This window comes from Trichechus manatus, unplaced genomic scaffold (genome assembly GCF_000243295.1).
Source record: "Trichechus manatus latirostris isolate Lorelei unplaced genomic scaffold, TriManLat1.0 scaffold00201, whole genome shotgun sequence".
Lineage (NCBI taxonomy): Eukaryota > Metazoa > Chordata > Mammalia > Sirenia > Trichechidae > Trichechus > Trichechus manatus.
Window position 1 is genome coordinate 4,460,222 of NW_004444137.1, and position 18,832 is coordinate 4,479,053.

Sequence of the window (18,832 nt, forward strand, 5' to 3'; positions counted from 1 at the left end):
GTTTGAGTAACAAAAGGTTTTGCCACATTCCTTACATTCATAAGGCCTCTCACCACTGTGAGTTCTCATATGTGAAGTGAGAGATGAGGACCGACGAAAGACTTTGCCACATTCCTTACATTCATAAGGCCTCTCACCACTGTGAGTTCTTACATGTGAAGTGAGGTGTGAGGAGCGACTAAAGGCTTTCCCACATTCCTTACATTCATAAGGCCTCTCACCACTATGAGTTCTTATAGGTGAAGTGAGGTTTGCAGAGTTACTAACGGCTTTGGTACAAACCTTACATTCATAAGTCCTCTCACCACTGTGAGTTCTTATATGTGAAGTGAGTTGTGAGGACTGACTAAAGGCTTTGCCACATTTTTTACATTCATAAAATTTCTGTCCAGTAAGAGTTCTCACTGCAGTGCTGAGGTAAGAGGGACAACTGCAGACTTCTCCACATTGCTTACACTGATAGGCACTGTATCCAGACTGACGTTTGATATGATGCTTAAGTGATAAATGATCCATCAAGAATTTTCCACATTCAAGGCATTCAGAAGGATATGCTTCCATAGGAGTTCTTTTGAGTACAGAAACATTTGGAATCTGGCTGAAGGTCTGTCCACAATGATTGTCTTCATTACTTTCACAGAGGTTCTCTAACATATGCCTCCTGTTAAAAATAGGCAACATGATGTTGGACACAAACTTGTTACTATTACACCATTACAATACACATCAAACATGTTTTTTTACTCTGAACTCTCTCATGTTTCACAGATTAAATCATCTAGCAGATATTCTACCATTATTTTTGCTGTTTCTAAAATATGGTGCTCTCTAACAATTGTATTTGTGAAATGTTTCAAATATTTCATTTATGAAAATTTTGTCCTGTGAAAATTCAGCGAACACATAATACTAGAGCTGTTTTTTTATACTTATATAACTGGATGGCACAAGTCTGTACTGCCATACATATGAGCGTTTGTGTGTGTATATATAATTGTTCTTGTTAAGTGCTGCTGATTCCAGCTTAGTGACTCCATGTGACCAAAAGGCTAGTGGTTCAAAACCACCCAGCATCACTGTCAAGAGTTGGAAGACAAGACAGTAACAGGCATGAGATGTGCACACAAATAGAAATCCCTACCCCTTATTTATCAACTATCTCATTATCTGACGTTTCTCATTTGCGACAATAGAAAAAAAATCTACTGATTGTTTTGCATATTAATGAGGATCTCAGAATGACATCAGAGAACCTGGACAGCACTAACCCACGCCCTCTGGTCCCTCCTGCTGGCAGGGTTGCCACATCCAGCTGCTGGGCAGGGCCAGGCTTCTCTGAGACCACAGCATCCAGGTGGATGCACAGGCACTGCTCAGCCAGCAGGCACCTCTTTCTGGGTTCCTATCTCCTAAGCGACCTGAGGCCCTGCAACTCAAAATTGCTGTGGGGTGGAAAAGTAGGAAAAAAATTGCAATGGAGAGGGTGTTTGGAAGAAAAGCTTGCGAGTTTAATGACATCCCAAAGTGATGTGAACTGGGCCCGAAGCCTCCACCTTGGTGGGGCTGGTTGCATAGCTAGGCTCACAGCTCCCTCGCAAAATCCCCGAGCCTTAGTGACTCACCAGGCATGGAAAGCAGAATAGACTCTGGGATCTGGAACGCAGGGCTTGTAGGGGTGGGACTGGAGCCCTGGACGTGACTTCACGAAGGGAGCTCTAACGTAGCACAGGAGGAAGGTGAAGTGGTGAAGCTGTGGGTCCTCCAGGCACACAGCCTGGGTTTATTCAGCTTTGTCTCCTTTAACCCTCTTTCCCCACAAAGGAATAATTCGTAAATGACTCATCACATCAATGAATACATAAGCAAATCTTAGCTGTTGTTTTGTCTATGAACATATTTTCTAGATAAAAAAACTAGACAAATGAATGGTCTGAAAACATTTTCACATAATGCTGATTTTCGCAGAACTATCTGTTCTTTTGAAGCTAACCATATCGAAACGTGAGGACTGTGTGTGTGCATATACGTATATGCATGCATGCATACATACATATACACATACATTCATACATTACACACATATAGTCATAAAAACTCAGGAACCCTGCTGGGGCAGTGGTTAAGCACTTGGCTACTACCTGAAGGATGGCAGTTTGAACCCAAAAGCAGCTACATGGGAGGAAGATGCAGCAGTCCGCTTCCTTAAAGATTACAGCCTTGGAAACCCTATGGGGCAGTTCTACTCTGTTCTACAGAGTTGCTATGAGTAGAATAGACTCGACAGTAATGGGCTTCTATACATACACTTGTGTGTACACGCATATGTATGTGTGGGTGTGTATACTTGTTGTTTCAGTGCTGCCGAGTTAATTCCAGTTCATAGTGACCCCATATGGCAGAGAACTGCTCCATAGGGTTTTGTTGGCTGTAATTATTACCGAACCGGATTGCCAGGTGTTTCTCCCACAGAGCCAATGAATAGGTTCGAATTTCCAATCTTTTCATTAGCAATCAAGTCCCTAACTGGTTGTTACAGCTGGGGTCCTTAGGCATACAAATATTTTAATGTCATTATACCTTCTGAAGACTCTCCTGAAGCACTGCTGTATCGCGTAAATGACACTCACCTCACATGTGTTTTCTGGATGTTATTCTGATCTTGAGTGCCAGGCAATTCACAGATTTCTCCTACCATCGAGGACCATGTGTCATTTTTCATGAATCGTACTATTATATTTTCAGTGGATAGCTTGTCTCCGTCAATAAGGTTCTGAGAAGCTGACCCAATGATTTAAGGTGAGGTTCACAACATGAAACAAAAGGAGAGAAAATACTCAGAGGGAAAATGTAGCTGTACGCAAAGCTTCTGACACATTTTGCTGTTTCCATACTTTGGCAACGTTGAGAAAGCAATTTACTAGCAAATAACTTCCATGAAGATTGAGAGTGATGGGGACATAAATAGGGTGTAATTAGAAAATCAAAGTAGAAAGGTATTGGACACAATGTATGTGAAACATGAAAAGAGGACAGTCTTTCTCCATGAACCAGGTGTGTCAGGATTGATGAAAGTCAAAAAAGCAAGCTCAGGTATCTGTAAAGCACAAACTCTTCAACCCAAAAGAGACTTTTTCTAATTGATTTTTTCAAATCTCATTCCCTCCATGCAGGCCCAGTCCTTCAAACGATTCTTGCCTCCTGGTGCTCCCAATACAGTGGTCCTGGACAAGTGCTATCTGCACTTTCCTCAAGTCTTCCTCTTGCTACTCCAGGAGAACAAATGGGTGTAGCTGATGTGGTGATCATGGAGAAAGGCTTACCACTAAGGAAGACAGGGAGGAGCAATGAACACTTTCCTGACTCAGCCAAGACTTTGGTCCTCAAGCTCTCTGTTGATTCGCAGGTGTGAATTTATTTGTAGCAAATAATGATGTCAAATTTGTAATAAATAAAGACTTTTTCATGGTCCCAGACGACAAATATTCTCTGTGCACCAAAACCCTGAAGTCAACACTCACATTTACAACATTCAAAGAGCCTTAAGACTTTTAACCACAATTGATATGAGATGTCAGTTTAATACACAGAGCTCTGTATTCATGGGAAACCAACATATGCTTGTTCCAGAGAGCAAGTGACCATACTTACCTTATTTAACAATTTTTCCCATTTTTCTGCCCATACAGTGCAGTAATATTGATGGGAAAGACAGATTTGGTCACAAAATATTAAAAATGAAGTAACAGCTATAGCTGCGAACCAAAAGGTCGGCAGTTTGAACCCACCAGGAACTCCTTGGAAACCCTATGGCACAGTTCTACTCTATCGTATAGGGTTGCTAAGAGTCAAAATCAACTCAAAGGGAATGGGTTTGTTTTTTTAATCCATACCTACTGAGGCCAGGCTTCTGAAGATTTCCATCATCACATCTCTGTAGAGTTGCCTCTGAGAATGATCCAGCAATGCCCACTCTTCCTGTGTAAAGTCCGCAGCCACATCCTCAACCACTGAGTCCTAAAAATTATCACATATTATGGTTCAGCAAGATACCACGTATTCCAATGTGTGTGAAAGGAAGGGTAAAGCTGACAGTCCTGGAGAACTGACATTTCATGGGGATTTGACACAAGTTTTATGTTCTACTAAGGTCTACTCTAGGGGTTAGCCATCTGTCTCATCCCTTCACTGTCTACATTGACTTCCTAATGGAATGCATCCTGTCTCATAGACTTAACAATCCTTTCAACACAATGAACTTATCTCTCCACGGTCTGACTATAAGCAGTTGTAGTCTCACTCCTCTCTACCTTTATGGTCTAGAATGGTCAGAACACATAGCATCAACTGGACAAATGCTCTACAGTGAACGCCCTATTTCCATATTCGGATCATCTCTTCCTTGTGAAATAAAAAGAAGTTCACCTCCTTGCAAGGACCCTGCAGACTATTTAACAAAACATGAAACACAGAGTGAAAGTAGGATGAAATGTTAACAACTGGGAAAGACTGCAAGACTGGCAGTGTTTCCTTTTGCCCTTCAGCAGCCATGGGGGCTCCAGTGGCCTATACGAAGGGGTAAACCAACCCAAGGCCCGAAGCTTCTCATGTTTTTTTAAAGAACTCCAGGTGATCAGGGGCTGACAAGACCACCTGCTAAAAGGAAAATATTATTTTGAGGAATTATAAATTTTTACAGGTCTCTCACCTACTTTTCAATAACTCTACAAGTGCACTGTCATGCACTCTGTCCCTTCATGGAGACAAGCATGGGTATTACAAAGGTAAACAGAGATCAGCTGAGACACAGTAAATGAGAATCTACATATCAAATTTTCAAACTTTGAGACCCAAAGCTACTGTACAGCAATTATGAGTGACCCTCCCTTCAACAAATCAAACCCACACCCACACACAATGTTATAAGATGACAAAGAGCCTAATCTCTGAAGAATCAGAACAGCATGCTCTTGTGTTTGCTGACCACGAACAAGAGGCTAAGAGTCACATTTTCCAGTAAGTTCACTGATGTGCAGGGGATTTAGCTGTAACACTACTCGTGCATCCTAGGAAACACACACTTACACACCAACCCTGTGGACGATCCACTCCAAAATTTTCTCACTATTGCAGCCCTTGGAAGGCACACAAGCATGATCACCTGAATCCTGACCAATGGCATTGTCTGGGATGCAGGAGTGGCATCCGTAAAATAGCATCAACCATTTAGCTCCCTACATGTAATGATGATACAAAAGGCACCTACATGGCACTTCTGATGCTACAATTTTACTGAACAGCTAATAACTGTAGAACAGATACACTACAGGTGAAATGAGCTGTCCGGGTCACTCCTAATTAATCCTATGATACTGTCACAACAATCTTTGATCCAGTGCCACATTCAAAAGTCTCCTCCACTGCAATACAGCAAGGTTACATATTTTAAAGCCAAGAAAAACCCTTACTTCCATTTCTATAACATATTCATGATAAAATGTTGCATTTATTGAGCAATTAAAATACTTGGAGGGATTTCCAAAAAACTTTCAGCACACTAGTTCATTATTCCTCATGCCCCTCCTAAGAAGATATTGCTTCAAATGGGTTATCATGTGGAAAATTACAATCAATTTATCACTTAGTCAATGTTAACCAAATGGTATGTTGCTGAGCCAGGATCAGAATGCAGGTCAATATGCCGAAGACTAAATTCCTGACAACTACATTTCTCTGCATATGCCTACAGTTTTCTTGTTATTGTGGCTGTTAATCTTTAATTACATGCATGATCTACAGCCTGCTGTGTAATGGGGACAGGAGACAAAGCAAACATCCTATTCAATTCAGACAACATGGATCTTCTCCTGGCAAAGCCCAGTGTCAGGCAAGAATACTTCCCTTGAGGCCCTTTGTAATAATTACACAGCATAAGCAGTGTCTGACCTATAACTTCACAAGGTAGAATGAGAATAAAGAACAGCCCAAGGCTGATTCCTATGAGGCAGAGGGCAGACATGCCATCTCTCTCTGCCATCTTTACCAATTCCAATACCAACTTTCCCTCCCAAAGCATTTTCTACTTCTCTTCTGAGTTCGGCAATTCATTGCAATGGCGACACGGAACTCACAGACAATACTCATGATTATGGGGTTTATTAGGGAAGTAACTGGTTACAATTCAGCCTCAGGAAGGCTTAGGATACAGTTCTTCCATCATGACAGTCTCTTCTCAGCTTGCCCGCCCACCCACCTTCTTGGTCCCTTGTCCTCTGCCCTGCTCGTGCACCGTACAAAGCTGTTTTAGCTCTTCAGGTAAGTATCCTGAACTACACCAGTCTGCCAGGATGCCTAGGCCTGAAGGTGCTCAGCTCTAGCTTTCTGGGTCAGCAAAATTAGCTCCACCAAATGCCACTAGGCACCCTACCCCGCCTGCAAGCCTCCTGACTGGAGGCACTCAGCTTTCTTGCACTGTGGAATGGGAACACCACCATGCAGTCTCTTAATGGTCTTCTGCCAGCCTACTGGTTCTGCTGCCTCTGCTGTTCCATTCCACTGCTGCTGCTTCTGGACATCTTGCTGTCTTCGGTGCTACAACTCTCTGTCTCCCGAGTCACAGGCATCCCAGGTCCAAAAGGCACCCCCCACTCCTGCTTATACTTCTCTGGTTCTGGTGAGATCCTCTCTTCACACCTCTAGTATGGCTCATTTTAAGCCTAGCAGGATGGCAAAGCTGACCAATCCCTTCATTTAGGGTTCCATATGCCTTATTAGCATGGTCCCACCCAATCATTTGGTTGGAGTTACAAAGACTATGGCTAGAAGGGCCATATTAAGTAATTCACTACACCGCACCAGTACATCTGGCTCTGTCGTTTATTTAAACTCTTTAGGTAATATGGACACAGGCCACTTCACACAGGCAAAGCAAATACAGCAGTGAACAAACCAGAAATATCCAGATACACATGGATTCTAACTTCTTTGGGTGTGGGGAGTAAATAAACTAAATATAATGTAAATTTCCCTGGGTGGCACAAGTAGTAAGCGCTTGACTGCTAATCAAAAGGCTGCTGGTTCAATGCCACCCACAGGTTCCTTGGAAGACAGTTCTGGCAATCTGTTCTGACAGATCAGAGCCTTGAAAATCCTATGCAGCTCTGCACACATGGGGTCGCTGTGAATCAGAATTGACTCCACAGCAACTGTTACGGATGGAATTGTGTCTCCAGAAGATGTGTGTCAATTTGGCTAGACCATGATTCCTAGTATTGTGTGGATGTCCTCCATTTTGTAATCTGATATAATTACCTATGTGTTGTAAATTCTAAGCTCTAAGATGTTAAAGACAGGATTAAAGACAGTTAATGAAGCAGCACGAAATCTACAGGATTAGGTTGCATCTTGAGTCAATCTCTTTTGAGATATAAAAGAGAGAAGTGAGCGTGGGGGGCAGGGGACCTCATGCCACCAAGCAAGAGCCAGGAGTGGAGCATATCCTTTGGACCAAGGGTCCCTGCACTGAGAAGCTCCTAGACCAGGGGAAGATTGATGACAAGGACCTTCCCCCAGAGTCCAGAGATAAAAAGCCTTCCCCTGGAGCTGGCGCCCTGAATTCAGACTTCTAGCCTCCTAAAGTGTGAAAGAATAAATTTCTGTTTTTTAAAGCCACCCACCTGTGGTATTTCTTTCATAGAAGCAGTAGAAAGCTAAGAGAACAACTAACAACAACAACATAATGTCATGTGGTGGTAAGATCTATGAAAAATGCAGCATGCTAAGGGGATGAGTAATAGAAGCATATCTACCTTTAGTGAGTTAGTGCAGGGAAAAGTAAAAGTTATTTTATGAAACAACCCAGTGAGACATGGCTTGGTAAGGAAAAATTAATACATTTGTAATTCTAAAAACTTGGAAGTGCTCTGTGATGATTTTGCAAACACTCATATATATTTCAGATGCTGACTTTAAGAGTTTCCAGTGTAGGAGTATAGCAGTGAAAGAGTGCCACTGACCTTCATGGGTTGGAAAGGGAAGATATACTGGTTATTTACAAAATGAAATGGTCATTAGCAAAGGGTAAATATGTACACTGGGGCACTGGAAAAATAAAAGCAGCATGAATAAATACTATCAAAAAAGTAAAGAAAACACACAATAGTAATGACACAAAACACAAATGAAGACTTTCAAGTTTTGGTCTGACAGGAGGTTGGAAGTCATCACTCCTATCCTCAAGAAAAAGCTGACATACTGAACCAAGAGTTTAAGGTCATAGGAAAAGGACTGCCCCCCAAACTGGAGGAACACATAGGCAGATACAGTTATTCCAGAATAGAACCCAAGGAGCAGAGTTCCTATGTGTCCCTCCAGTTTCGGGGACAGTCATTTGCCCCGAGACCGCAATAGCCTAATTAATTGAATTCATTGAAAACAATGATCAGAGCTAAGACTTGAGAGATGCAAAGGAATTACTGAAGGGACAGCTGAGAATAGACTGTTCCAGGAGGAGGAAACACCAGAGCACAGGTCAGCAGATTGGAGTGTCCCTGGTATGTTTTCGGGAGACCCAAACCCCAGCATGACCAGAGCAGTGTGAGATGCTGGAAAGAAAACAGTAGACGAATTTGAAGAGGTGACTGGAGCCAATAGGCGTATCATGTTCTGGGGAAAGTGCTGACTCCTGAAAAGACTCTGGCTTCTCATCTGAGTAAAATGCAGAGCAAATTCATGCCTTTGATCAAAGATGAAAAATGATGTGACAGCTCTTAAAGAATCTGTGTGTGGGGGCAAATGTAGAAGTTCCAAGCCATGTTAGAGGGTTTTGGCCATAATCAGATAAGAAATCATGAAAGCGGGCACATACAAAAAGTGTACAGCAAAGCACGTACTTGCAGAAAACGTCAATACTTTTCTAGTAAAAGCAGGTAAAAACCAAGGACATCTATTATTCCATTCCTAGTCAGTGTTATTGTAGAGGCTGTACCCAATACATACCAAAAAAAGAAAATAAAAAAGGTAAAGAAGAATGTTGAAAAGAAAAAACACCCCAATCTATGTTTTCGGGTTAAATAATTGGATATGTAGAACTTCCAAGGATAGTACAGACGATTTATAGTGGTGACAGTATTCAGATTACAAAACAAGTATCAAGGTAAGGATTATTTTAACTATTTCACTTATATACAGTAGCAACAAGCAGTTGAGTAATTTTAAAAAGATATATTTTTAGTAAAATGTATCAAAAAGGAGTACAGTTAAGAGATTTTAATGAAAAATTATGAAACACTATTAAATGACACAAATAGACTGAAATAAACAAAAAGATAGTACACGCTCTTAGACAACTGTTCTCTGCAAATAGATCACTATTTCCAATGAATTTCCATAAAATCCTAAACAATTTTAAAATGTATATGTAATTGTAAATATCCACAAACAGCCAAGATATTCTAAAGAATAACTCGTGGGCTTGTCCACACGTATCATATATACAATTGTATTCACATATATTTATTTTACAAATGGAGCTGTATCAGAAAGAATGGTAGCATCCTAAGAATACACAATAGATCAACAAAAATAAACAAACATCCCAGAAAAAGTCCACCAATATCTATAGAAAGTTGACACAGTAAGCTCTGCAGAGCAGTGGTAGAAAGCACTCACAATTTAATATGTGGTGCAGAATCAACTAATTGGAGTCCCTGGGTTGTGTAAAAGATTAAGTGCTCAGATATTAAGCAAAAGGCTGGAGGTTGAAGGAAAGATACAGGCACTTTGGAAGAAAAGTCTGGCACTCTACTTCCCATAAATTAGTCACTGAAAATCTTGTAGAGTGAACTCCTACTTTGAAACACATGGTGTTGCCATAAGTCTGAATCAAGTAGAAGGAAAACGTTTGTTCTTTATCAGATAATTATCTACTTAGAATAGTCTATCCCTATGTACTCCACATACAAAAATCAATTCCAGGTAGATCAACTTTAAATATGAAAATGTAAAATTACAACACTTTCAGAAGTTATAAGCAACTGATCCTACGACATCAGAATAGAGAAAAAATCTTAAATAAGAAGATCGAGACGTAAGGGAAAAGACTGACAAATTCAACTATATTAAAATTCACAGCAATTAATCAAAGGGCAGGAAAAATGAGTGAGAAGAAGTTACACACTAGGGGGAAATCTTCCAAAGTTTACGAAAAACAAAACAAAACCAGTCACCATCGAGGTGATTCTGACTCACAGCAATCCCACAGGACAGAGTAGAACTGCCCCCATAGAGTTTCCAAGGAACGGCTGGTGGATGCAAACTGCTGACCTTCTGGTTAACAGCAGAGCTCTCAACCACTGCATCATCCTACAAAGTCACAAAGATAGAAGTTAACGATGGGAAATATGCACAGTGTTTTCAGTAGTGAAGTGGTGTAGGAAACTTGAACGATAAAATCAAAGATATCATTTTATACACTGATTATAAGACCAAATATTACTTCATTAGATAAAAGAAACAAACAAAACCATTGCCGTTGATTCGATTCTGACTCACTGCCACCCTATAGGACAGAGTAGAACTGCCACATACGGTTTTCAAGGAGCGGCTGGTAGATTTGAACTGCCCACCTGTTGGTTACCAGCAGAGCTCTTAACCACTGCGCCACCAGGGCTCCAATAAGCCCATGGAAAAATAAGATATATATGCATATTTTGTGGGAGGGAAAACTTGTAAAATACCTCGGCTGTTTTAGTAAATCTGAACTTGGCTATGATGTGCAACACGGAGATTTCCCCTCACTAGATAATGACTGTGCAAGAGCACTTAAGAGTTTGCAAAGAGACTGAAGAGAATAAGAGCAGCAACATTCGCAAGGGTTATGCTTGAACCACCCAAGTCCTGTAAGCTCTACAATGGGTAGGTAAATTCTGGCCCATTCATACAATGGTAGCTTGCATACATAGCAAGATGGGTAGACTAGACAGACAGACACCAGGATGTATTAAACTCAAAAGCATTCTCAGGAAAACAAGTCACAGAAGAACTCAAACACAGATATAATCAAATTTACAGAAAGCTCACAAGAGGTAAAACTAAACAACACAGACATTACGGATTCAGACTTGGGTGTCACAGTCAGCGATGCTTTAGATGTAACTAAACACTCAAAGGGATTGGTTTCTAGGGTTTGAAGGACTAGGACCATACTGCTGTGGGACATCTCAGTCAACTGGCATAATATACTTCATAAAGTTTCTGTTTTACATTCTAGTTTGGTGAGAAGTGACTGGACTCTTAAAAGCTTGTGAGCCCCCATCTAAGATACAACTATTGTTCTCTACTCCTCTACAGCAAAAGAGAAAGAAGGAAACCAAAGAAACAAGAAATTAGTCTACAAGACAAACAGTCTACATGAACCACAGCCTCATTTACCCTGAGACCAGAACAACTAGATGAGATGTACTTAGCTACCACTACCGACCATTCTGATCAGGGTTACAATAGATGGACCCTGACAGAATGGGAGACAAATGTGGAACACAATCTCATATTATTAAAACAAAAACCTAAACAACAAAAATAAGACAGACTTACTAGAGGATTACCCAAGAACGTTACCCTGAGATACTCTTTCAACCTTGAACCAAAACCAGACCGAGGTCATCTTTTAGCTACATAACATATTGGCTCACAAAATAAAGAGCATCACCTGTGAGTACTGTGCTCCATTAAAAAATCAGCCATATGAGACTCAATGGTCAACAATTTTTTTGAAACCACCGATAACGTATGGGGGCAGGAAAACTAGACTGATGCAAAGGAAACAACCAGAACAGAAATACTGAGAATGTTCACAAATCGTGAAGAATGTAACCAATGTCACGGAACAATCTGTGGAGAAATTATTCAATGGGAACCTAAATTGCTGTGTAAATCTTCATTAAAAAAAAAATGAAATATTATTACAAAAAAGACTTGGCTGTCAAAGTTATAATAATAGAAATAATAATAAAGTTCTGAAATGCACAGAGCAATCATCTCCAAGCAGGAGGTAGATTGTATCAGGGTGGGACACTGGGAGGTCATAAAAACTGACAAGGTCTATTTATTACCAGGGATTTAAATTCTTAATAAACTACATAACGAACTGTTTATGCAGTCCTAGTTTATGATACAGTTGACAATAAAAAAAAAAAAATGGCTTAAAACAGGAAACAAATACAATTTTCACATAATAATATTACAGTCACGTGAAAACTCCTTCATTTTGATTTACCTTGTCTTAATTCAGAAGGGCTCGTATGTCTCAACACTTGATACCTGGATCTTAGAAATTTACATTTATACTCACTAAAGCAAGCTTTATAAGAGTGAAATACTGGACACAATCAAGCGTCCATTCTTGGCAGTATGGTCAAAACAATAAACAAAGATCAACCGTATACGGTACTAGGAAGTTTTACAAGAAATTAGATTTAAGCTCTCTATCTATTGTTAGAAAAACTTCAGGGAAACGTGTTAAGGAAAAAGAAAGTGTAAATTCCAAGCCACCTTTTGTGTAACAAAGTAGGAGAATTAACATGTTTTACTTTTGAATTTTTACTCTTACATCAGTTAAAATAGGCATTTTCAGGGTCTGAGAAGTTTATATCCATTAAATTGAAAAATTCTCAGTAGAAACAAACTGATCTAGAAATTTTCTTCCAATGGAAACTGTAAACCCAAGACGTTAAAAATACACTATCTCATATGCTGAGCTTATCTAGCAAAACAGAACACTTTTATTTTAATTTCCCATTCGAGACAGTGGAAAACCTGGTGGTGTAGTGGTTAAGAGGTATGGTCGCCGCTAACCAAAAGGCTGGCAGATCAAATCCACCAGGCGGTTCCTGGCAACCATATGGAGCAGTTCTACTCTGTCTTACAGTGTCCCTGTGAGTTGGAATCAATGGCAACGGGTTTGGTTTTGGTTATCCGAGACTGTGGAGAGCAAGTGAAAATTACAGGGACTCACTACCAGCTCTAGGCAGAGATGGGTGGGAGGACAGACACAAACTGGGGAAACATGCTTCCCCCACACCGGAAAGCCTCAAAGAAAGCATCCCTCCAAGAAGGATGGATCTGGAGACCCCACACACGATCCAACTGGACTCACTGTCCTTTGACTCATTTCACTGGTGAGTTCATGAGAGGATCAAGCCCCACCAGGACCCCATTAACAGTCAGGGTCTTTACTACCAACTCCCTCCCCAGTTATCCACCACATCATACCGTGTGAGAGGTGGAGCTGCAGTTACAGAACGGCACAGAAAAGGCTCCAGTACCTCAGGGAAGCCAAGAAAACTGTGTGCAGGGAGGGACAAGGATGGCTCTGGAGGATCTGGGGCTCAGTCTCCTCAGCCAGAGCTGCTCCGTCTTCAGACTCTGGTCAGGAGGTTCTGTCATTCAACACAGAGAACCAAGACCCAGGACAGGGATGTTAAAAGCCCATGATGCATTAGAGTCACAGAAGGACGGTGGCCCCAGGCATCCAAGGCTTGAAAATCCATGTGTGTAGAGGAAGGAGCCAGTGACAGTGGACCAGGGCAAGCAGGATGCCTCTTAGGTCTGAGTTCCATGGTCTCCTCTGCCACCTATTTACCTCACTGAGGAACCTCAAGGCCTGCAGCACACACTACCCCAATAATTCATAACAGCCTCACCCCCTAGAGTTACAGTACCCCAGTTCTCTGTAATACGCACCATTTCCTGGCTTCAGCTTCTGAAAGTCTAAGTGAATGTGCTCTCTAAGCCCAGGAAGCCACTTCAAGTAGAGGAATGGCAGGGGAAGCAGAGCCACTAGGCAGCCTGGAGGCAGATGAATGTTTTGTCCACACACCAGTCAGAGCAGCTAAATCCTTACTTCTGATTGCAGGGATGTGTAAGGTTGCCCTCGGTCCACAGCTGCCTAGGCTGGAGTAACTCTCCCTGTGCCACACCTGGGACCTGAAATGGAAGAAGGAGACAGTGGTGAGTAAGAAGGAAGTGACAGGTTCCTGGTCTTCAGCTCTTTCCCTGGACAGGGCCTCCCTCCAGGCTCAAGGCCATGCTCCACTCTGAGGGCCTTCGCACTTAAGGCAGATCCTGCTCCAGCCTTCCAGAGCACACACTTGCATTGTTCATGCAGCTCCACAGGCCTCTTCTCTGGCCACAATGTCACAGAAGAAGGGGCTTCCTCATCCCACAGCACCAGAGGCATCCAGGCCTGCCCAGGCTGGAACACGTGAATCTGGCTTCCCCCATGGTATCAGGGGTCCAACACTTAGGTTGAGGGTTCACCTACGAAGTTAAGGGTTCACCTCTGTAGAACCTACACACTTGTATTTGATATAAACATTAGTGAATTTTAACAATGTATTTTTTCAGTTTAAGTCAATGAACTCATTACGCATCACTGATTTCTAATTATGTGCAGTTGAAACTCTTTCGGTGTGGTTTATGTTTTTTAAAACTTTGATTTCACTAATACCATGATAATATGTAATCAGTATTTTTCCTGTTAATTTTGTAAATAACATTTCTTTCTTCTCCTTGAGAATTTTACTTTTTTTTTTTTCCTTCACTCTCTATCCACGACACCAACACTCTTTCCAGGAAACTGGAAACATTCTCTTTCAACCATACAATAATTGATCAACCAATAAATCAGAAAATCATTCATTTTTCTCTAAGGAGCAGCCCCCACATCTGTTCCTGTTTCTTTCCTCCCCTCCACCCCACCCAGCTGACACCTACTGATTTATTTCTTGGTCTCTGTGTAAATGTTTTCTCTCTCGCATGATCGTATTGTATACCAGTTGCTGCTCTTTAAGCATTATCCAGCCTGTTATTCATTTCTCTAACAGCATTCTCTGGTTTTAACTCACATCCTATTTATACAATAGTTATTTTCAGCATAAACTGGGAGCTTGATATAGAGAATCACAAACCCAAACCAAGATAAAAATCCACATTTTCACAATTTACCCTGGGGTATCCACATCCAAACACGCACTGCTCTGGAGCCTGTAACTGAAGGAAGGAATATTCTGTCACCGATGCCCTGTCCAAGCCTGCCCACCAGCCCTCTCTGCGGCCCCCACCCCTCTGCTGGCTTCAGTGGTCCAGCCAGGCCCTGCTCGCCTCTCTCAGCCTCCGGCCTGTGCGGGGCTTATCACCTAAGATAGGTAACGCCCCAGTGACTCCGGAAAACCAAAACAAGTATGACATTTATCATTTTATCTCCTCCTATAACAGAAGTCCAGAGGTTACAGTGCAGGATGTGACAGGCGCTCTGTGAAGTAATCAGTGACCCAGGCTCCTTCCTGCCTGCTCTGCCTCCATCACCAAACGCCTGTATTCTCACTGTGGCAGCTGGCTGCTGTATGAGAAAGAGTAAGACTGAAGGATGAGGGCAAAGCCTATTTTCTCCTTCTTAGCTTTGCACTGTTTACATGGGAAGGAATGACACCAAGTGACTTTGCCTATGTTATTGCTACACTGTGTGTCAAATAGCCACCCTTATTATAGCAGAGGAGCCCGATGGTGCAATGGTTAAAGTGCCCGGCTGCTAATCAAAAATTCAGTGGTTCCCACCCACCAGCCACTCCATGGGAGAAAGATGTGGCAGTTTACTTCCCTTAAGATCTACAGCCTTGGAAACCTTATGGTGCAGTTCTACTCTGTCATATAGTGTCACTCTGACTTGGAATTGACTCCATGGCAGTGGGAGTATGATGGAAAATGGGGACAGTGATTGTTCAGAGGTAGAATTCATGCCCCTCACACGGAAAACACAGCTTCAATTCGAGACCAATACACCTCATACACAACCACCACCGGTCTGTCAGTGGGGACTTGCATGTTCCTGTGATGCTGAACAGGTTTCAGGGGAACTTCCAGTCTAAGACAAACTAGGAAGAAAGGCCAGGCGATTTACTTCCATAGTTTTAAAAAATGGTCAAGGGACTTAGACATTTCTCCAGAGAAGATAACCAAACGCCCAACAAGCATATGAAAAGACACTCAGGGTCATCTAGGCACTAGAGAAATGAAAATCAAAACTCATGGGATACCACTTCACACCCACTAGGATGGCTACATCAGAAACTGGGAAAGAACAAGTGTTGGTGACGATGTAGAGAAAGCGGAACCCTCACGCACTGTGGGTGAAAACAGAAAATAACACAACCACTGTGGAAAACAACTCCGCAGCTCCTCAAAAAGTTAAACACGGAATTAGCATAAGACCCAGACACTCCATCTTTAAATTGGCAGTTTGAACCCAAACTATGTGAAAGCAGGGATTCAAAAAGATACTTGCATACCAATGTGCATTACAACCCTGTTCACAACAGCCAAAAGGTGGTAACAACTCAAGTGGCCATCAACAGATGAATGGATAATACAAAAAACACATCACATGAAAGAGAAATTTCGTTCATGCTTCAGCATGGACGAACCCTGAAAACATTATGCTAAGTGAAATCAGTGAGACATAATAGGAAAAATGTTATACGATATAACTTACATGAAATAAGAAGCAAAAGCATAGAGACCGAAGTCTGTTAATGGCTACCAGGGACTCAGGGAGGAGGGAATTGGGAGTTATTGCTTAAGGGGTGCTGAGTTCCTGTTTGAAATGATGAAAAAGTTTTGGAATTAGATGATAGAGTTGGTTGCACAACGTCGTTAATATATTTAATGTCAGTAAACTGTACAGCTAAAAATAGTGAAAATGGAAAAACTTCAGTTATATATATTTTATCACAATATTTTTTTTTTTAAAGAAGCCACTGCCCTCTTCCTTTTAAACATTTAGAGATCATTTTAAAGGTGCAGACCTCTAAGCATTCTTCTAGGAGCTATGAAATGAAAACTACAGGCGAGTAAGCAGGATACTGGATATGTGGAATGCTGGCCACAGGGTTTAAGCACACTCAAGTCCTGGGACCACCATCAACTCAGGGCAGATCATTTGAACAAAGAGAAAGGTCAAAGTGCAGATGGCACACTATGAAGCTCTTCAGTTCAGAATCCACAAAGCCTCAATCATTCCCATAAGGAAATGAAGGGAAACTTAGTGTAGAAAGGCAGGGTTTCTCAAGAGACTCACAATGGAAAATACAAAGCCATCACAGGGCAGGTCCTGACTTCTACCTCACCCAGCCAGACCAGGATCCTGTAGTTCATTCACATTATGCCCCTTTACAAAGCCCTCTGAGCAGGACACAAGCACACCGACTCCTTCTGAGGACAAATCCTTGTGTATGAATGGTAGCTAACATAAAACACTCATTTCTCCAAGGGTCCACCGTGCCCTGGTGGTGGGGGGGAGGGTTGTTGTTTATTTTCACACAATATGAGGGGAGGCAAGAGGCATATGAATCAGTTTCAATTGAGGTAAGGCTATGGCTGGGTCCATGTAACATCATTTTCAGCAAGTTACACGTCCCTAATTTTAATCTATGATTAAAGTATAAGGACCAACGTTTATTAGCTACTAGCAGGGACTCAGGGGAGCAGAGAACAGGGAGTTACTGCTTAAGGGGTACCGAAGATATGAGATCCACTGCAGATTTTATATTTCTGTGGATAAAAAAAAATAGAAATGAAAAAATAATTCAACAAGTGGTTTTCTTTAACCAAGTGATAAACAGTATGTTCTATCCACCAAGTAACGTATAATAGATAAACCAGAGAAACGATCCATCCCATTATCGATGACAAAGACTCAATAAGAGGCTTTAAAGAAAGGTTAGGATCTAACCTTGTGATCATAACAGAAAGGATCGGTTCTCACCTGAGAGAGAAACAAAACTATGTCACAGACTCTAACTTGCCTTGGGTCAAACATCTTAATAAATGACAGAATGCAGGTGATTGGGTTCTAGAACTGGATTCAAAGAATCAAAAAGGCAAGTAAGATACACACCACAGAAAGGACACTGGCAGAGGGTTTCCTAACTGAGAAAACTTGAAACAAGTTAAAAACCAACAACAAAGAATTACTTATAAGGTCATTATATAAGCACACACATACGCATATACATAACTAGTTACTATTTTTACTACTATTAACATGATGATGTTATTGTTAGGTGCAGTCAAGTCGATTCTGACTCCTAGCGACCCCATATGACACAGTAGAACTGCCCCATAAGTTTTTCTACACTGTAGTCATTAGGGAAGCAGATTGCCAGGTCTTTGTCTCATACAGCAGCTAGGTAGGTTAAACTTCCAAACTTTCAGTTACCAGCTGAGCTCTTAACCATTCCACCACCAGGATTCCTTATTAACATGATAGTGTGAAAATGCTTAAGACCCTGGGAAAAACATGTAAAACTAATTCATGAAATGATCAAATGTCTTTTACAGAAACCTAAGGTACACACCTACCAACAGTATAGTTAACCAAATTGAGAGCAGCTGTCTTTAAACCATGGATTTCCTGGCCGGAATTTCACTATCATTTTCTCTTCATGTTTTTCAGTATTTTAGTGCTATGGACGTATTTAAATTCTACCTCTGTGGTAAAGAATTAGATCTCACCTAAAGAGAGCTCTGTGGCAGCTGGGTGGCACAGTTAAATGCTCAAATACTAGCCAAAATGTTGTTGGTTCCAACCCAACCAGAGGCATCACAGAAGACAGGCCTGCTGATCTGCTTATGAAAGGTCACAGCCTTGAAAATCCTATGGAGCAGTTCTACTCTGCACACATGGGGTCATTATGAGGCAGAATGGACTCAATGGCAACTAACAATCCCAAAGAGAGTTCTGGCCTTTGTCCTGGCTCCTGGGAGGGAACCTCTAAACCAC

At 41.5% G+C, this 18,832-nt stretch overlaps 1 protein-coding gene across 1 annotated transcript in view; it reads right to left on the minus strand.

Annotated features, from left to right (window-relative positions):
- LOC101355393 (zinc finger protein 699-like) overlaps positions 1-13,975 on the minus strand; it is a 16,237-nt gene extending 2,262 nt beyond the window's left edge. The window contains exons 1-4 of the mRNA XM_023742134.1: positions 13,738-13,975; positions 3,891-4,014; positions 2,628-2,778; positions 5-703 (exon numbers count right to left, since the gene is read on the minus strand). Coding sequence (XP_023597902.1) covers positions 5-703; positions 2,628-2,778; positions 3,891-4,014; positions 13,738-13,740 — 977 coding nt within the window. The 5' untranslated portion in view covers positions 13,741-13,975. The remainder of the gene's footprint in view (positions 1-4; positions 704-2,627; positions 2,779-3,890; positions 4,015-13,737) is intronic.
- Between the last annotated feature and the right edge of the window lie 4,857 nt (positions 13,976-18,832).